The sequence below is a fragment of the Agaricus bisporus genome (assembly GCF_000300575.1).
Source record: "Agaricus bisporus var. bisporus H97 unplaced genomic scaffold AGABI2scaffold_1, whole genome shotgun sequence".
Lineage (NCBI taxonomy): Eukaryota > Fungi > Basidiomycota > Agaricomycetes > Agaricales > Agaricaceae > Agaricus > Agaricus bisporus.
The window spans coordinates 432,847-452,940 of NW_006267344.1; the positions used below are offsets into that span (position 1 = coordinate 432,847).

The window sequence follows — 20,094 nt, forward strand, 5'->3', positions numbered from 1 at the left end:
CCTAGGGAAAGAAAACTACAGGTTCCCCAGAAAAGAACTATACATCCTCATGAGCTTTGAATCTGTGATGCGGTTGAAAGTGTCGGAGGCGGTGGCCCAGCAAAGCTCTGATTGGGAGCCCGGCTTTGTTTTGTTTTTTGCACCAAGATGTGGTTGTCAATCGAAACACCTATAGTTGACTCTAATCAGAACACATCTACGGCTTAAAGATGCCGACACTTACTTCTAGTCGCATTGGAGGTCTTGTAGATACCGATAAGACGGTGACTGAGCTCAAACATATCATTCCTACATTCATGTCAGCATACATGAAAGGATAGGACGTTATAAGAACTTGCCTCAGCGAGATGATGATAAACTGAGCATTCCTCGTCCGATGCCTAATATAATTAGCAACAATGGAAACATTCATAAAGTCCAAAGCAGCATCAATCTCGTCCATGAAGTACAACGGTGTCGGCTATACGCGGGGGTACCTTTAAGCTCACTAGCGTTTTAGAGAGTACCGAAAAACTTACCTTGAAGTGATGCAACGCAAAAACTAGAGCAAGGGAACTGAGCGTTTTTTCACCACCAGATAAATTGGAAATATTCTTCCAGCTCTTTTTCGGCGGCATAACGCTGAAAATGATGCCTTCGGAGAAGGGATCCAAGCTATCAACAAGCTCCAGCTCAGCGTTTCCTCCTCTTGTGATCATCTATTAAAAAGCAAAGTTGAGCTGTCGAATGGAAATTCGAGACTTCACTTACCTGGTACATCTCCTTCAACTTCATCGAAATCAAGTTGAACCCAGCCATAAACTCATCCAGCCTCTTCTTCCTCAACCTATCATATACTTCTTTTTGCTCATCCCGTTTCTTCGTAATCTCTTCCAACTCCTTAGCACGATTCTCAAACTCGGCCTCGCGTCTCTTGTATTCCTTCAAAACGCTGAGATCCGGTTTCGCGTTTTTGATTTTTTCTGTTGGAAGTGTCAGAATCAATCAGAGTCCAGAAATGAGTTGGTACCGACCATCGAGAAGCTCCACGTCACCCAGAAGTTCTTGTTTCTTATAACGTGAGAGCTCGTCCGGAGTGTACTCGTGCAATTTCTGCGCGGGCTCTTTAGGCGGTGCTTCTGGATCCGGTTTGATCTTCTCTCCGCCCTCAGTACTCCCCTCTCTCTCGTCCTCACCACCCTTTGAAATCTTCTCACTCTCCTCGTCGTCATCATCGTCATCATCGCTTAAGAACGAAGAATTAGTCTGCAACCACAGGCCCCTCCAGTAAAAGACTTACTCGATCTCCTCGAGTTCTAGTTTATCATGCTCCGACTGCCAATGCTCGATCTTAGCTCCATTTTCTTTCAACTCTTTCTGGGTGTCCAGGATCTTCTGCTCAAGCTCTTTCTGCGGAAACGAGTAAGTAAAGCAATAGAAGAACAACTCATTTCGATCTCATACCTGTTTCTTCAAGAACTCCTTGATTTGGTCATCTTTTTCATCTAATTCCTTCTTGAGCTGATCCAAATCCTCCTTCGAATCTTCAGCCGCCTGTTGAGCATCTTCATACTTTCCCCTCAACGACTGAAGATAAGTCCGAAGCTCTTGCAAAGTATCCTCCAATTCCTTAACTTCCCCTTGACATTCTTCATACACTGCTTCATTAGATTCAACCGACGCCGTCAACTTTCCAATATCTTTCTCCGCTTTAGCTCTGGCGACTTCTGCTCGAGTAATTTCTTCATTCGCGATATTGATATGAAGCCGGATACCGTCGACTTTGGATTTCTGACCCAATAATCTGGAACCTCCGATTTCCAAAATACGTCTTTCCAATGCTTTGATCCCTTGTTCTATCTTTCCCGATTTCTCATTGAGCTGGTCCAACTCGACGGCGGTAGATTCGATCTCGGCGTCAAGCACGGAAATTCGCTTCAAGTCTCCTTGATTCGGCTTGTTCTGGGCCCTGTTAATGGAAGAATGTATAAATTGACCGACAGCGCAAAGAAGTACCGGACGACTTACTTCAGGTCCCTGACACGTTTCTCGGCCTCCGAAATAGACCTCTTTCCCGTTTCAATCTCTAATCCCAACTTTTGGAGTGCCATGTCCAATTCAGGCCCCAACCTCTTCAACCTCTCAAACTCAGATTCTGCCTGAGTTGTTTCCTCCATGGCTTGATTGAGTTTACGGGCGGCATCCTCACTGTCCCTCTCATATTGTTGCATAACCTCAGGCCTAACGCCTTCCGCCGCAAATTTGGAACTCATACCACCCCGTGAGGGTTGTCCACCTCCACCAGACATCGTACCAGAAGTCTCGAACATCTGACCGGCTAGAGTAACAACGCGCCATCGCGTAGCACCATATGCAACACGATTGGCTTGATCCAAATCTTCAGCCACGAGAGTATCACGAAGCGCTTTATAAAATGCGGGTGCGAAACGTGCTTCTTTTGATTTGATGAGATCGAAGAGACGAGGAGCATTTTCGGGTGTCTGAATCTTCTTCATCCCGTTTTCGGCGGGGATTTTCTCTAGAACCATGAACGTAGCGCGACCGATATTTTGAGAGCGGAGGTATTCAATACATTGCTGCGCTTGTTCGACTGTATCAACCACGAGGTGATTAAGTTGACCGCAGGCAGTTGAGACGGCAACGTCGTATCTCTCATCAATGGTACCCAAGCTTCCAAGACGTCCCTATAGTCACAAGTTGAGCATTCAAAGACACTCGAAGAACGTAAGCACGCACATGAAACCCATGAATCTGACCACGGCTCTTGAGACGCTGAAGACTATCGAGCACCTTTCCTTGAGACCTATTCTCGGATTGAGATGCTCTTGCTTCTTCGACTTTGTGACGCGTAGAGGAGGCTTTGTTACGACATTCCTGGAGTTGTCGTTGCGCATTCTATATGACAAGCTTATGAATATTTCATCACCGATAGTAAAGCCTATGCTGACCTGATATCTCTTCTCCGCGTTCTGAACATCTTGTTGAAGACCGGCTTTCTGCCCACGTAGTTCTTCGATCTGAGAAGTCTAAAAAACAAGTTGAGTTTCCCATCAAGCCCAACCGAGAAAACATAAACTCACTTTACCCTGATGTTCAGTCCGCTTCGTCTGAAGATTCTCCTCAGCTTCTTTTCCAGCTTTCTGGATGGCTTCAGCCTTCTGAGCTAGCGCGTCGCGTTCACTGCGAGCAATATCAATCGCAGCAGTTTTCGCGTTGATCTTCGTTGTCCAAGGCTGAAGTTCTTTCTGTTTAACCTCGATTTGATCGTGGAATGTTTGAGTCTTGTCTAGGGACGCTCGAATCAGCCAGGGGATTACACAAGAAAGACATGATGCGCACCCTTCAAACCATCCCTGATACTTTCAAGAATTTGTTCTTCCTCCTCTAGATTCGCCTCTTGTTCCTCCACATTGACCCTATTCTTCTTGATCTTTTCCGTACTATCTTCAAAATCACGCTCGGCCTGTTTCTTCGCGGCTTTTTCCTACAGCTTTCGTCAGACATCGAGTCATGATTATAAAACGGCCGCCATACCTCCTGAATCAGTTTCTTCAGTTTTTTCGCTTTGCCGTTAGCGTGTTTTTGCTTTTCCAGGAGCTGAACTTCTTGTTTCTCTTTGCCTGTCAACTCGCGGCTGGCTCCCTCAGCCGCCTCTTTAACTTCCTGTTGATTCTTAGCGGAAAAGAAAGCAGCATGAGTATTATAACTCCTACCTGATAAGCTGCTTCACGCTCTTTATAATGTTTATTGAGCATTTTAAGATGCGTGATATCATCTTGATTCTTCTCTGTCTCTGCAGCAAGGTCCTTTTGGTGCTTTGCCTAAAGAATTCCTTCAGCTATCGAGGAAATGCAGAGTGATGTAGGCTATACCAGTTGAGCTTCGAATGTCGCTTCGGCTTGGAAACACTTCCAGAGAATCCATTGCCAATACCTAGACTGGGCTCTGACGTGTTCATTTTTCATCCTGAGGTAATCCTCTGCTTCTTTCTTCTGGCTTTCGAGTGCAGCCTTCTCCTTCTCAACAAATTTCAGACGGGTCAGTTTCATTTGTCGCTCTTCTTGATATTCCTCCATCGATTTGAAAGCAGTATCGATGTCTTCTTTGTAGCTGGAGGTACCGATGATGTCTTCTAGATACTCGAGAAGACCATCTTCGTGTTCAGTTGGCGCCTTGGGTTTCATCTGAGCGATTGACTCCACCTCGCCCTAGAAATAACATGAAACTTTGCAAACAGCACGTTGAGCAGGAATGAACATACTTGAAGAATGAGGAACCGTTTGTGATCGAGGTCAATTCCGCGTCCTTTCAATAAAGTCCGGACGTCAGTGTAGTTGCTCGTCTCTCTGTTAACGGTGTATCGACTTTGATTATTCTTCTGCGCATAACGGGCAACTACGAGATCCGAGTTGGGCACGGTTTGATATGCGTCGGGACCGGACTACAATAGATTCTCAATTATACAGAGTTTCCTACAATATACAATATGAAAGACTTACCAGATCGATTATTTCCCGGAAATGAACTTCGACGCTGCATTCATCAAGGTTTGGGAATGCGGCCGAATTATGAATAAGTTCTGAAACTTTGGCTTGACGCATTTTTGAGGCACGATATCCAAACACGAAAAGAAGAGCGTCGATCGTGTTTGACTTTCCAGAGCCATTGGGCCCGACAATTGCTGAAAATGACTATAACATAAAGTCAATACTCACAATGAATGGAGAGAGCCGCGAAGACGATACCTTGTGGAAAGGACCAATTTCCTGGCGACCGGCATAACTCTTAAAGTTGACGAGGACAATTTTATGAATAACAAGCCGCGATCGAGGACCAGATGGCTGCTCAGGTATCGTTTGAGATGAGGTTTCGGGCGCTGGCGCCGTTACTGGTACTGGTGCAGGATCGAAGAGCGAGCGTTCCTCTTCCTCTTCCTCAGGTGCTTGAGGAAGCTCTGGTTGGGTCGATGGAGGTGGTTTTTGCGATTTGCGTAGTGGGATGACTTCGATGTCATCGTCCGATTCACTGTCATCATCCTTAGATGGTTCCGGCTCTTCTATGGAGACTCTGGCTTTGGAGCGGCGGCTTGGGGGCTTCCTTGAACCCCTAGAGGGAACATCTGCGTTTTCCTCCTCTTCAGGATCCTCTATGACGACTTTTTTCGCCACACGAGTACCACGCTTTGGCGGTTTGACATCCTCGCCCTCTTCATCGTTCACTTCCTCATCCGCCATGGGTTTCTTTGAGCTAGCTTTAGTCCGCTTGGACGCTGTTCGCTTTGTCGGCTGGTTGAGGGCACCTTCATCTTCATCTACCTCCATTTTGACAGACCCTCTGAGTGATCTGCGAGTCCTCGAAGACTGCGAAGGCTGCTCGTCATTCTCGGCTTCAAGCTCTGGATCAAGAGATGGCCTCGGTTTCTTCTTTACCGGAGCTTCAACAACCTCTTCCTCCTCTCCATCCCCAATATCCTCCTCGACCTTTACCAAAGATGTTTTTGACCTCGACGCGACCCGTTCTCTGGGCCGTGGTACGGATGGCTTTGACGAAGAGCGTCTCGACGAGGCTTTGATGGTGTTTTCTTTGCCCTCCACGAGTTCGGCTGTTGAGCCGCGCTTTCGTTTTGCTGGTAGAGACTCTACCTGTGTGGGCTCTACTGATGCCCTGGTCCGAGAAGAGCGCCTGGGCGGCATGGAAGACAAAGCTGAAAGACGATGGTGATGGAGAAGACGCGACCTGATTAACGCGTCCGTCACGTGTTGGCGTGTCGATAAGTACAGTAAATTATTAACGGACGCTCTACATAACAGCCTGAATGGTAAAATACAAGGCGGGCTCTCCGATATCTCCCACTAATGGACCTGTCCTTAGGTCCTTTTTTTCTTAGGACAGTGCGTCATAGCGGCTTGGCTGGCAACTGGGTAAGAAGAACACCATATCTCTTCTTGATTGTGACCCGATGCCGAGAAAACTTGTCATCAGGAGAAAAGCGGGCTTAATAAGATGAGGTGACAGCTTCAGCAGAGCAGCATAACAAAATACATGGAATTGTGCGCACCAGGATGAGCTGATTTGGTGACTTTTCCGCCGTCGGTGATTTTCTGGTTTCTATCAGACTTTCGTGATATTACAATCAAAAAAAAGAAAACACACCTTTAGAGTGTACACTCTGTTGCCGCCCTCATCGAGAGTATACATGAGATGCATGGTGGGACACTGGCTGAAGTTGACCAGAAACCTGGGAAACTTGAAAAATCCGGATCTTGTTACGTAATCTGTTCCCATCTTTGAATCACTGTTGGTCGACTCTTACCACATAGGTGATAGTCGAATAACGTATGAGAGTCACACGCAGTGACGATTCCTACACACACGTAGGGTTGCACAATCGCTTTGGTAAGCGTATTGTTGATCATCAGATAAAGTACTAGCGTACTACTGGTAGTAGTACTAGGATACTTGTAAATGTTGATATGCAGAATCATTCCGTCTGGAGAAGCAGTACCGTAGTACTCAATCATATTAAGCATGCCCCTCCGAACTTGCCGGTACTGTGATACCCTACAAAACAGTATCAAGGTACTCGAATCCCCTGGCCGGGGAAGTACTGCGATACTGTACAAAACAGTATCACAGTACTCGAATACCTGGGTTAGGGAGTACTGTGATACCGCAGTATCTAAGTTATCATTTGCGTTAGGCATTCATGAAGTACTGTGATACCGTAGGAAACAGTATCACGGTACTCGAATCCTCTAGCCAGGGAAGTACTGTGATACCATACGAAACAGTATCACGATACTCGAATCCCTTGGCCAGGGAAGTACTGTGATACCGTACGAAACAGTATCACGATACTCGAATCCCTTGGCCAGGGAAGTACTGCGATACTGTACAAAACGGTATCACCGTACTCGAATCCCCTGACCGAGGAAGTACTGCGATACTGTACAAAACAGTATCACCGTACTCATATCCTCTAGCCAGGGAATTATTGTGATACCGTACAAAACAGTATCACGGTACTCGAATCCTCTAGCCAGGGGAGTACTGTGATACCGTACGAAACAGTATCACAGTTCTGGAATCCCCTGGCCGAGGAAGTACTGCGATACTGTACAAAACGGTATCACCGTACTCGAATCCTCTAGCCAGGGAAGTACTGTGATACCGTACGAAACAGTATCACAGTTCCCTTGAGGTCTTGGGCATTGAGGTACCATGGTACCGCGACAGACAGTATCATGGTCCTCGATCCCTTTTGAGCATCGAGGTACCATGGTACTGTCCGAGACAGGAGCTTGCACAATTTAGATCTTGTTACTCCTATCAAGCTACTGCCAGCTCTTCATAATCATACTCCTCCCATCGGAAGTACATAATACAAGGTTGCATTATTGTTGATGATTCTACGGCTTGAGAACTGAATTGTGTATCTAGAATGAGCCGAAAATGTCAAAACTCGCGCCCGGGTCTGGCTATTAACAATCTGCCTGACGAGCTTCTACTTTGCGTCATATTACAAACCATCTATTATGACGACTATCCTCATGAATGGTTCCCTTGCAGACTTCCACATTACGAATCAAGAGGAATCATAATGGGAGTCTGCCGGAAATGGCATCAACTAGTGGAAGGTTCTCCCGAGCTTTGGACTTCTTTTACCATCGGTAACCGTTGGGGCAACCAGAGCGACGAAAATACACTGATGCCGAAAAGCAAGTTTATCGCATTATGGCAGACCCGGTCTTGGAATTGGTCTCTCGATATACATCTCTACACCGGATCTTTTACAGCACACTCAGAAGATGGCATCACTATGCTGTCCGCTCTGTTACCTTCTATCGATAAGTGGCGTCAGGTGGATTTGGCATTGGATCAAAAGGCAGCGGAGGCCTTCATTCTTTATAACCATCCGACAGCAGGAGGTCCCGGAAGTCTGGAGATCAGAGCATCTACTTTCTGCGAGAAAGCTGAGACCAACGACCAACTTCTCGTGGCGTTCGGACATTGGCCTAATCTGGCAAAGCTCACGTGGATATATGCGGCGGGGTATCTCACGACGAGCCGGCCGACCTTCCATAATGTTCTCCACCTTTTTCCATGGCGAAAGCTCCGTCACATCTCTCTCGAGGTATCTTGGACTATGATACAATTCCACTCCTTTTTCAATTCTGCCACTTCCGCTCAGCTAATCCGACTAAACATGCGACAACATCCTACGGACTTATCCCCCCCCTTATACCCACGTTCGGTTATACGCTTGTCGGAGCTCCGGTAAGTCCGAACGATTAACAAATGTATTTAGCTAAGCATACCAAATTTAGGTATCTTAGTATTGAGTCGGATACAAGCACATATCACTACGTGGAGTGTTTAAACCTCCCCAGTATCGAAGGTATAGGTCTTTTCCAGAAAACATTATCATTGGAAAACTCGTGGGGAGCGGATCGCCATCCCGTTACCCCAAGTCCAAAGTTTTATCATTTCCTCAACCAGGCCGCGCATTCCGCATGGGCAATGATTGTCCATGGATACCCTTTTTCAATGCAGGCCGCTGTTGATATATTCAGCAATGAAAAGCTGCGGAATGTAAATGTTCTGGAAATCGATGTAGGAGGCGCGGTTTCCCTTGAAGTGGTGGAATATTTCAGATCAAATTCTCTCATGGATCATCCAATAGAATCCGGTGGTAGATTACTCGGGTGGTGCTCTGACCACGCGAGATGTCACAGGTTGCGGGAGATATTTACCTCATTTGATAGCGATTACCATGCCTGGTTGCACCCTGCGCGACATCAATAACATTTAATACGATGTAAGGACAGCTAGGTAATATAAATAGTATTATACCCCTGACCCTCCTTACCAGTCACTGAATGGCGTCATATGAGTGCGGGTGACCCTGTCTTACAGAATGACAACATACCACTTGTTTAAATCCATTGAGGGACCGTAAGCTCCTCCTCCAATATCTCCGAGGAATTAGTATCCAAGGTCATCTCCTGGCCGGTCAGTTCGTGATGGCGGCGTGCGCAAAAATTAGCCACTTTCTTCATCACCTGTGCCTCCTTTCTCGACGCTTCCTCATCATCCGAGGAACCCGTAAACATATCCTCAACGGTATAGCCGAACTTTGACTTCAGGAACTGTAGAATGAAGAGGACATCGCGGGGATGGAAAGCTTGATGCTGGTGTAGTCCCTCAACTACCAGCTTGCCGTTAATCATCGCTTTAGCTTTCCACGTCTTCCACATGATGAAACCAGCCAACGCAACTTTCTCGTGGCAACCACAATGGAAATGATCGGGGGAGCGGAGAACTTTGGAAGAGGAATTGGAATTTTGTTTTCGACGAAAAGGGATTCCCCAGATTCGGATTGGCCCCTGAAGGTTGTCAACCTCCGAAAAGAGTTTTCTGTTCAAATGGGTGTGAGGGATACATAGGTAGTTCTTCGTTTGATTCTGAAGTATTTGCAAGGTAAGATCGTAATTTGCAGTTGCGACGGCAGGGAGATAGTCAGGATCGTATCGCACGAGGTTGATTCCATGAGGGAGCGGTGGGCGTTCGGCGGCGGACCGTGCATTTAACCAATCCTCCAAGAATTTCGCATGAGATACTTGGAGGATTTTTTCAGTAAAATATATATTTGAACATGATAGAACCCTACCGGGGTCTGCTAAGCGCTTCCGTCGCTTCGCCAACGTAGCAGCCACACGTGCGGCCTTCGCGATTAAATAATCAGAAGCGCGATAGTCTGTCAACAAACGGAATGAGCGTTAAAATTTGCACGATTGGTCAACTGTCTTACCTCCCTGATCTTCCTCATCATCGTCGTCCTCGCTGTCCTGAATCTCCCTCTTTTTCCCCTTCAAATTTTTTTCCTCCTTCAAGCTCGACGCTACATCATCCTTGCGATTTACCTTATCCTTGGTGATCAGTCCACCACTATCGCGATCTTTCTCTGGTTTAACCGCCGCTCCACTCTTCTCTTTACGTCCTCGAATGTTCTTTGCATCGGGCAGGGGATTCAGACGGACAGCGCCGGATTGAGTGGGAGAAATTCGTTCTACAACTCCTATCTCCCCTGACTGCTTGGCATCTTTGCCGTCACCTTCTTCATCGTCCTGAAAGATGGCCGAGTCTCCTGTATCCTCCGAATTGGAGACTTCTACGTATTCGACTCCTATTAAACCGGTCACTATAAGTCATGTATAGATACGGTCAATAAACGGGAACACCGACTTTTCCGTATTGCTTTGGCAGGCGGTTTGGGCTTGCTAAAGTGCGAAGCGAACAAGGCTTGTTGCATCTCTGCCTCTGCAATAAAAACTGTCAATATTGAGTAACAGAATACCGGCAACTGGCTCACTATCTTCCGCGGTAACCAAGTTCATATCCACATCATCCTCCAACCCCATGCCTCTGAAGGTGATATTACCGTCTTCAGAAGTCGTTGCCGGTAGAGAGGGGCCCAGAGGAGGCACCGGCAATGAAAGACTAGGTGTTTCTGGGGCTGCCGGCGTGGAAAAAACGGGCGGAAACACATCAGACGGACGTATTCCAAAAGATTGCATTAAGTGCGGCTGCAGTTGGTGATTCCCCCTTTCCGGTGCGAGTAGAGCGCTCGGTGCATCCACCGCCAATGAGAGCGTTCCAGCACTGTTAGCGATTGTTGAACTTTCAGAGTGTTCTCCAGGTGCATCCCCGACGGTAACAGGCATTTCAATAGGGGTAGCATCGACGTCCTAGCCAATACTGAGCTCCCAGTAGTGACCTGAGTAATACAGAAACTTACCATTGCACTAGACTCAGGATTGGGAACTGTTCCAGTAATAGAAGAGTCCATCGGTGGACGTTCCTACCGCGGTTTGTTAGCTCTGTGAATTTAAGCCATATGAACCACATACCGCATCCAAAGCCATCCTGAGCTTGTTTTCCATGTTACCGAGCCGGCGCTGCGCTCCAAGAATCTTTATTTGCAGTTTCTTGGATTTGGCTAGATGTTAGGGCGACTGTGACTGAGATGTCACAGGTCACACCTGAACTTTAAGAACAATAGAGGAAAGTGACAAAAGTTATATTAGGCGTGAACCTAAGAGAACTCGACAGAGTTTTCTACAAGTTTCTACCTACTTTATATACCTAGACTACGGCGCACAGACCAACTACCCTAGGTAACTATTTATATACTTGACATGAGAAAAGAAGCAACATATGAGAAATAAAACTAATTATACATTGACATGGGAAAGGAAGCGTGGAGTAAGAAGAAGGTAAACAAGAACAACTTTGATCATAAAAACGTCAACAAAAGCAAACAAACCATAAAAGTGTCCACAAGTACAAACAACTCCTAGACAGGTAATCTTCTCACACGAACCAACGCCTCCCGAAGTAATTCCCAATCAGCGCATCACAGGGGCATAGCACAAAGAATCCGGCTATTGCCCATTGTCGCGGCCCCCAATATCCCCATCTCTGTATCACCCACGCTTTCTGTTCCTCATAGTCCCACATTGCTAAGCATACCCTTCCACACCGCCTGCACCGATGATCTGATAGGTTCCAACCTTCCGGCCTATCCTCTCTGCCTATAGCTGCCGCCGCCCTTCTCCATTGTACTTGCTCCGCGTGGTTCGGAGGTAGAAAAGATAAGATAAGATCAATGAGTTCGATAGGTAGATCTGTAGCTTGTGCCATTTTAACAGTGTGCCGATAGTTTAGCCTCCGTCGAACTGTAGCAGCAGAGGGAAATTATTATGTAATAAAAAGTGTGACAGATGTGACAGCGTGACGCCGTGACATTCTGGCAAAGTTCTAACAGTACCCCCTCCTTAAAGTCGGCTCCTCCGGAGACGACCCTTCAAGACCTCCACGTTCGCCAATTTCGTTCCAATTTTTTAAGATATTCGGCATCAAACTGTTTGTCATCCCATCCGAATAAAGTCTTAGCTGTAAATCGATTAGGTAGTTCCCGTTCTTGGAAACCTGTGTCACGTAAAACGTGATGTATCCTATTGAGTTCCCCATAGAGTTGGTGGAATTCAGTAATCAATCTTTGGCGTTAGCCAAGTTTTCTTCGGGTTCCCACGAGTCTGCCTCTGCCGTATATCCTTTCCATCGGACTAAGTACCGCTTCTTTCCGCGGAGCCACTTGGCATTCAGGATCTTCTCCACTTCCCACTCCTGTTCTCCTTCTATTTCTACGGCTGGTGCCGGCTTGCTTCCTTGACCTTCCACTTGTTCTCGGTACATTACTATTCGGCTGACGTTAACCACTGGGTGGATTCGAATAGATCGGGGAAGATCCAGTTCCACTGCGTTGGGGGAAATGATCTTCTTAACGGTGTACGGCCCGATGAACTTCTCCGTAAGTTTCCGAGTTGGTCGTCCCTGAATTTGAAGGTCCCGGGTAGCCAATAGAACTCTATCTCCTTCTTTGTATTTCACCGCTTCTCCCCTACTTCTATCCGCATACCTCCGCATGTCATCTTGTGCCTTTTTTAGGGCCGCTTGAGTTTCTTCGTGTTGAAGCTTCATGCGATCCGCAAATTCCGCTGCTGCCGGGTGATTGCCTTGTCGTTGGAGATCAAAGCCAGTTCTCGGATGTCTTCCTATGTTGACCATAAATGGAGTTTCCTTTGTTGATGATTGTTCTTTATTATTATAAGAAAACTCTGCCGTTGCTAACCAATCAGGCCAATCAGTTTGTCTGTGGTCGACAAATGATCGGAGATATTGTTCTAACTCTTGATTGGTTCGTTCAGTCTGGCCATCAGTTTGCGGGTGGAATGCCGTAGATAGCCGGGTATCGATTCCCAACATTTTGTTCAATTCCTTTGTGAAGTCTGCGGCAAACTGTGGTCCCCTATCTGAGATCACCGTTTCCGGTAATCCATGCAACTTCCATACATGGTCCCTGAACAACTTGGCTAGTCCTAGCGCCGATGTTGTTTCCGTAGTTGGAATAAAATGAGCCATTTTACTGAATCGATCGCACACCACTAAGATTGAGTCCATTCCCTGAGATTCTGGCAATTTCACTATGAAGTCGACAGATACGTCGGCCCATGGTTTGGTAGGGATAGGATTTGGCATCAGTTTACCTGCCGGTGGTGTCGGTCGATTTTTATTCCGTTGACATTGATCACATCCTTCTACGTATCTCTGGACTTGTTTAGTGACGCCGGGCCACCAGTAATTGCGTGTCACCATTTCCACTGTTTTCCATTGTCCTCCATGTCCGGCAATGGGAGTATCGTGATGTAGTCGGATGATTTTTGTCCTCAACGTCTCATCTTTCGGCACATAGACTTTTCCTTCCTTCAACACTAAACCTTCCTCCAGTTTCCACTCATCTCCTCTCAACGACTTCACTTTCGCTCGTTTCATCTCTTCTACTGCTTTTACCACGTCATCCTCCTTTGCTTCTGATTTTCGGATTTCATCTAATATTTCCTCTTCCTCCGCATTAATTAACATATGACCTTCCTCTAATGCTCGTATTGCAAAGTATTCGGGCTTTAACAAAGTTTGGTCCTTGTTATCGTCCTTTGTCCCTTGCTCGAAGTCAGGTCTTCTGCTCAATGCGTCTGCCTTCCCCATCGTTTTTCCTGGACGAAACTTTAACTCGAAATTGAATCTAGATAGATACAAAGCCCATCTGGCTTGTCGTCGATTTAATTGTTGGGCTTTCGTGAAATATTCTAGATTGCGATGATCCGTCCAAATTTCGAATTTATGTTTTGCCCCTTCCAGGAAGTGTCTCCATTCCTCTAAACATCGCATTATTCCCAACATCTCCCTATCGTGAATATCATAATTTCGTTCCGTTTCCGTCATCGATTTGGAGATGTATGCAACTGGTCTCCACTTTCCATCGTTGCACTTCATTGACAATTCTCCTCCCGTGGCATAGGCCGATGCATCAGATTCCACCTTTAGTTCTTTATCCAGTTCTGGTGCTACTAGAATTGGATGTGACGTGAATTTTGCTTTTAGCGTACCAAAGGCTTCTTCCTCCTCATCTCCCCAACTCCATTTTTTGTCCTTCTTGGTTAATGCGTGTAACGGTCTTGCAATACTAGCAAACTTTTCAATGAATCGTCGATAGTAATTTGCTAATCCTAGGAATTTCTGTACGTCTTTAACGCATTTTGGGGTTGGCCATTCCACTACGTCTTTCACCTTCCTTTCCTCCATTTTGATTCCGTTCCTCCCTATTATACACCCTAAGAACCCCATTTCATTTCGTTTCCATTCACATTTTTCTGGTTTTGCAAATAGATCATTGTCCATCAACCTCTGCAATACTTCTTCCACCACCTTGTCGTGCTCTTCTTCGTCGTCTGTTCCTATCAAGATATCGTCAATAAATACAGCCACTTTTCCAGTATTTACTAAATCCCTAAAAAGTTCGTTCATCATAGTCTGAAAAGTAGCAGGCGAATTCGTAAGTCCGAAAAACATAACAGTGGGTTCAAAGGCACCCATGAAAGTAGTAAAGGCTGCCTTCCACTCGTCTCCTTCCTTTATCCTAATGTTATTGTAACCCCAACGTAAATCTATCTTAGAAAATAATCGTTTGCTACCCATAGTGTCTATAAGTTCAGAAATTAAAGGTAAAGGATAATTGTTCTTAATCGTCCAATCGTTCAAAAATCGATAGTCCTGTACCATCCGCTTCTTTCCATCCTTCTTTGGCACAAAAAACACCGGTGAGGTTTGGGGAGATTTTGAAGGTCTAATATATCCCTTTCGGAGTTGGTCCTTGATGAATGCTTGGACTTCTTCTCTTTCGTTCGGTGATAAGGGATATATCTTTCCCTTCTTGGGTTTGAAATCCTCCTTCAACTCGATAGCGTGATCCCACGGTTTCCTAGTGGGCATTCTTTCTGATTCCTTCTGTTTGAATACCTTAAGGAATTTGTGAAACCGTTTGGGTACAAGTTGGTCCACTGAATCTATGCCTCGAATTTCCTCTTCTTCCGGCATTTCTTCTGTCATTCCTCTCACCCACGTCTCTAGTTGTCCTTCTTCTTCTCTACTCCTATTTTTTCTTTGGGCGCTTATTCGTTTAGGACGTACCTGTCCAGCCTCCGCTTGTCCCGCGGTGGCTGTCTTGCTGTTGTCTTCTTCTAGACGTTCTGCCTTATCCCCATTTAATCGGTCAGCCACGTCACCGGGTGATTGCGCCCACCCCTCAGCTTTCTCTTTGGGTTGTTGCGCCAACCCCTCAGCTCCACTATTAGCACGCCTGTTTCGTGCCAATTCCCTAGCAAACGCTGCTTCTACTCCCAGGGCAATTCCTTCGATGATATTTTTGGGAGTGGTGAATCTCCCTACTGCCCTGTTCACCCGTTCGAATCTATCTTCTTCATCTCGTATCTCTTCTTGTTCCTTTTCGTATGCTTCTATTTTGGCCATAGTTGGCCCTTCCTCTTCGTCATCACTTCCTTCGTATGGCATCCCAAACTCATCCAAGGCGATTTCCTCTCTTGCTGGGCATTTGTGTTTGCTCAACAAGTGTTCCGATGTTTGGGTTCCACACTCTTCGCATCTATACTGCAACACCGTTCCCCAATTTGATTTCTTTGGAAAGGAAACTAATTTCCAACCTGCATATTGTTTGTGTGACATGTCAGGCTTTTCCCTTTTTTCCTCCTCTCGTGCTTCCTTCATCAACTGCTTAGTTGATTTCCTCGGCTCTTCTACCTTTTGTATTTCCTCCTGTTTTTCTTTGGCTTTTCCTTTATCTTTGTACCCACACCCGTCTGGGCACCTGGTCATCTTTACCTCTCCTTTCTCCCAATCAATTTCCGGATTATGCATTTGTAGCCAGGGCATTCCTAATATGACTTTATTTTTTCCTAAGCCACATATTTCGAAGTGTACTCTTTCTTTATGGCCTTTGTAGTACACATTGGCAACCACTCGATGAGTCACTGCCCCAGATGCGTTGATTGTTCCATCGACATTTTTAACCGGAATTGGTCTTTCTAATGGTTCCAACTTGAACCCTTCTTCTTCTGCGAACGCCTTATCCATAAACATCCCCGTCGCTCCACTGTCCAACAACGCCTGCACTCCTACTCCATCATGTGTGTCTAATTTCTCCACTCCCACGTTCAGCTTAATTTCCCTTAAAGGTCGTATTGTCCTTACAAGGAAACTCTCCTCTTGTACCGTATCACAAACATTGATTTCGTTATATAGTACATCAAATTTGTTGTAGGAAGTCCAACGAGGAGACTTGGCTTCCTTTACTCTTTTAAATTTCTTTGCTCTTCCTCGAACACCCTCTTCCAATATTCCCGCTGTTCATCCACATCTAGAGTTCGCACATCCCGAGCCGGAGCCTTGCTCCAGCAGTTCTTCGCCATATGCCCTAACTTTCCACACTTGTAACACTTGATAGGACCTCGACTGGGTCCTGCGGCGGTGTCGACATCCATCGCGTTGGGATCTCGACGTTGAGGCTGAGGCCTCACGAAAGTGTTGTTTGAAGTGTGGGTGCGTGGTTGGGGTTTAGCTTGCCCCCGCCGATAATAGTCTTCTTCCGCTTTTGCCTGCCTCCATTGCCTATCCAACTTCATGCTCCTCTCGTACCAACTCCTGATGGTAGTTGGTGGGTTCTCTGACTCCATCAACGCCTTCCTAATCCTTCCTGACAGACTTCTCTTGAATTCTTCAATGAGGGCTCGTCCCTCGTATCCGCTGTCTCGTGCAATCCTTTTAAACTCCTGTACATGTTCCTCCGCGCTTTTACTTCCCTGCTCGATCAACCTCAACTTTCCTACTGCCGTACTCTCCTCATCCGCATCCCCGAAATTGTTCCGTAGACTGTCAAAAAGCTCCTCCGTGTGGGCTGGAGCTTCTTCTTCACCACCTTCGATCATCTCCATGATGTTTTCCTTCCACGATTCTGCTGCCCCTCCTTGTACATACGACAATATCCATGTAATCTGGTCTCCTTGTAGTCTTCCTGCCATTTTTAAACTCAAATAAATTTTGCATGCCGTTATGAAGCCACTCAGTTCCTTCCCGTCTCCCGAAAATATTTTTGGTCTTGCCACATCGATTTGTGGCGGTGCTTGTTGGACAATGGGAGTTTCCCCGTCGTCTCCAGGTGGACCCTGCGGTCCTGGCGGTCCTTGAATCGGGTTGTTCTGCAGCTGGGCGAGTTGCTGCTGCAGTTGAGCGATGAGAGCGGCTTGGGCGGACACTTGGTCCATAATTTGTTGTGCTGTAGCCATGTCTGGCTCGTTGTAGTCGGGGGGAGGCGGTTGATATAAGGGTAAGGGGGAGACGGATGGTTCTCGTTGTTCTGGCTCGGATTCCTCTGATTGGGATTCCGAGACGTATTCTTCTTCTTCCTCGGAGTCGGAAGAAGGTACTCGAAAAGTTCCGGGCGGTGTTTGATGAGAAATTTTGAGGAAGGTGAGGGAGGTCTTTTCCTGTCACCTGGTACGTATCCACCTATCCAATGAAGCCAATAGCCTGCTTCACTTGGATGTGTATACTAAAAGAAAAAAGGTTTTTGTATTGAAGAAGTGCCGCACTGGCGAAGGGAACGACTACTGCCCTAGATAAAGCTATATACGAAGACGGATCTTCACGCTAATCTAGACACGCACTTAATGTGGCAGTGTCACTCCTCTGCGTGTACCACTTGACAATGCAAGCGCAGCACAAGGTTTATACGGGAAGTTACAAAAGAGGTAATACAGGGATATATAAAAACACCACACAATCTGGTAGGTCTCGTCTTATCAGTAGTCTGTGTCAAACTACTGACGTCCACGGCGCACGTTATGTTTATGCGCAGACACCCCTTGAGCCTAGGGACCGGCTATGAGTGTGGCGGCCGCGACGGCGCGCAGAGAGCGGAGGGCGGTGAGAGAGTAAGAGATGGGGAGGGCACTGTGCTGTGCGATCCCCGGAGGTGTCGAGTTCTACTGTTAGGGCGACTGTGACTGAGATGTCACAGGTCACACCTGAACTTTAAGAACAATAGAGGAAAGTGACAAAAGTTATATTAGGCGTGAACCTAAGAGAACTCGACAGAGTTTTCTACAAGTTTCTACCTACTTTATATACCTAGACTACGGCGCACAGACCAACTACCCTAGGTAACTATTTATATACTTGACATGAGAAAAGAAGCAACATATGAGAAATAAAACTAATTATACATTGACATGGGAAAGGAAGCGTGGAGTAAGAAGAAGGTAAACAAGAACAACTTTGATCATAAAAACGTCAACAAAAGCAAACAAACCATAAAAGTGTCCACAAGTACAAACAACTCCTAGACAGGTAATCTTCTCACACGAACCAACGCCTCCCGAAGTAATTCCCAATCAGCGCATCACAGGGGCATAGCACAAAGAATCCGGCTATTGCCCATTGTCGCGGCCCCCAATATCCCCATCTCTGTATCACCCACGCTTTCTGTTCCTCATAGTCCCACATTGCTAAGCATACCCTTCCACACCGCCTGCACCGATGATCTGATAGGTTCCAACCTTCCGGCCTATCCTCTCTGCCTATAGCTGCCGCCGCCCTTCTCCATTGTACTTGCTCCGCGTGGTTCGGAGGTAGAAAAGATAAGATAAGATCAATGAGTTCGATAGGTAGATCTGTAGCTTGTGCCATTTTAACAGTGTGCCGATAGTTTAGCCTCCGTCGAACTGTAGCAGCAGAGGGAAATTATTATGTAATAAAAAGTGTGACAGATGTGACAGCGTGACGCCGTGACATTCTGGCAAAGTTCTAACACAATGTCGCTCGTGGCGTTGTAGATTGTGGCCTTTCTGCGTGGGCTAAGAAAGCCAATTTCGTTCCAATTTTTTAAGATATTCGGCATCAAACTGTTTGTCATCCCATCCGAATAAAGTCTTAGCTGTAAATCGATTAGGTAGTTCCCGTTCTTGGAAACCTGTGTCACGTAAAACGTGATGTATCCTATTGAGTTCCCCATAGAGTTGGTGGAATTCAGTAATCAATTCTTTGGCGTTAGCCAAGTTTTCTTCGGGTTCCCACGAGTCTGCCTCTGCCGTATATCCTTTCCATCGGACTAAGTACCGCTTCTTTCCGCGGAGCCACTTGGCATTCAGGATCTTCTCCACTTCCCACTCCTGTTCTCCTTCTATTTCTACGGCTGGTGCCGGCTTGCTTCCTTGACCTTCCACTTGTTCTCGGTACATTACTATTCGGCTGACGTTAACCACTGGGTGGATTCGAATAGATCGGGGAAGATCCAGTTCCACTGCGTTGGGGGAAATGATCTTCTTAACGGTGTACGGCCCGATGAACTTCTCCGTAAGTTTCCGAGTTGGTCGTCCCTGAATTTGAAGGTCCCGGGTAGCCAATAGAACTCTATCTCCTTCTTTGTATTTCACCGCTTCTCCCCTACTTCTATCCGCATACCTCCGCATGTCATCTTGTGCCTTTTTTAGGGCCGCTTGAGTTTCCTCGTGTTGAAGTTTCATGCGGTCCGCAAAATCTACTGCCGCTGGATGGTTGCCTTGTCGTCGGAGATCGAAACCAGTTCTTGGGTGTCTTCCCACGTTGACCATAAATGGAGTTTCCTTTGTTGACGATTGTTCTTTATTGTTATAGGAAAACTCCGCTGTTGCTAACCAATCGGGCCAATCAGTTTGTCTATGATCGACAAATGATCGGAGATATTGTTCTAGTTCTTGATTGGTTCGCTCGGTTTGGCCATCTGTTTGTGGGTGAAACGCCGTAGATAACCTAGTATCAATTCCCAACATTTTATTCAACTCCTTTGTAAAGTCTGCAGCAAATTGTGGTCCCCTGTCTGAGATCACCGTTTCTGGTAACCCGTGCAACTTCCATACATGATCCCTGAACAGTTTGGCTAGTCCTAGCGCTGATGTTGTTTCCGTAGTTGGGATAAAGTGAGCCATTTTACTGAATCGATCACACACCACCAAAATTGAGTCCATTCCCTGTGATTCTGGTAATTTTACTATGAAGTCGACGATACGTCGGCCCATGTTTGTGGGATAGGGTCGCATATTTCCTGCGCGTGTGTCGATTCTTGTTGTTTCGTTGGCATTGATC

At 46.4% G+C, this 20,094-nt stretch overlaps 4 protein-coding genes across 4 annotated transcripts; 1 reads left to right on the plus strand and 3 right to left on the minus strand.

The window, feature by feature from the left end:
- Positions 1-47: 47 nt before the first annotated feature.
- AGABI2DRAFT_181926 (hypothetical protein) lies at positions 48-5,693 on the minus strand (the record flags this gene model as incomplete). Its single annotated transcript, XM_006453854.1, has 18 exons — positions 48-169; positions 224-288; positions 339-460; positions 519-698; positions 751-962; positions 1,014-1,225; positions 1,280-1,389; positions 1,444-1,948; positions 2,008-2,684; positions 2,737-2,874; positions 3,081-3,286; positions 3,340-3,484; positions 3,535-3,663; positions 3,714-3,821; positions 3,873-4,208; positions 4,262-4,441; positions 4,500-4,691; positions 4,746-5,693. 18 exons carry the CDS (start codon positions 5,691-5,693, stop codon positions 48-50), a joined length of 4,587 nt encoding a protein of 1,528 aa, XP_006453917.1.
- Positions 5,694-5,716: 23 nt separating this feature from the next.
- Positions 5,717-6,217, minus strand: AGABI2DRAFT_132661 (hypothetical protein). Its single transcript, XM_006453855.1, has 3 exons — positions 6,154-6,217; positions 6,059-6,101; positions 5,717-5,994 (listed from the first exon to the last, which is right to left on the minus strand). The coding sequence occupies exons 1-3, from the start codon at positions 6,205-6,207 to the stop codon at positions 5,897-5,899; spliced, it is 195 nt and encodes a 64-aa protein (XP_006453918.1). The 5' UTR covers positions 6,208-6,217; the 3' UTR covers positions 5,717-5,896.
- Positions 6,218-7,441: 1,224 nt separating this feature from the next.
- On the plus strand, positions 7,442-8,805 carry AGABI2DRAFT_113673 (hypothetical protein; the record flags this gene model as incomplete). Its single annotated transcript, XM_006453856.1, has 2 exons — positions 7,442-8,277; positions 8,328-8,805. The coding sequence occupies 2 exons, from the start codon at positions 7,442-7,444 to the stop codon at positions 8,803-8,805; spliced, it is 1,314 nt and encodes a 437-aa protein (XP_006453919.1).
- Positions 8,806-8,936: 131 nt separating this feature from the next.
- Positions 8,937-11,703, minus strand: AGABI2DRAFT_140058 (hypothetical protein; the record flags this gene model as incomplete). The annotated part of the gene is made up of 9 exons (XM_006453857.1): positions 8,937-9,619; positions 9,671-9,757; positions 9,812-10,201; positions 10,246-10,320; positions 10,373-10,748; positions 10,799-10,861; positions 10,911-10,999; positions 11,043-11,047; positions 11,384-11,703. 9 exons carry the CDS (start codon positions 11,701-11,703, stop codon positions 8,937-8,939), a joined length of 2,088 nt encoding a protein of 695 aa, XP_006453920.1.
- Positions 11,704-20,094: the final 8,391 nt, after the last annotated feature.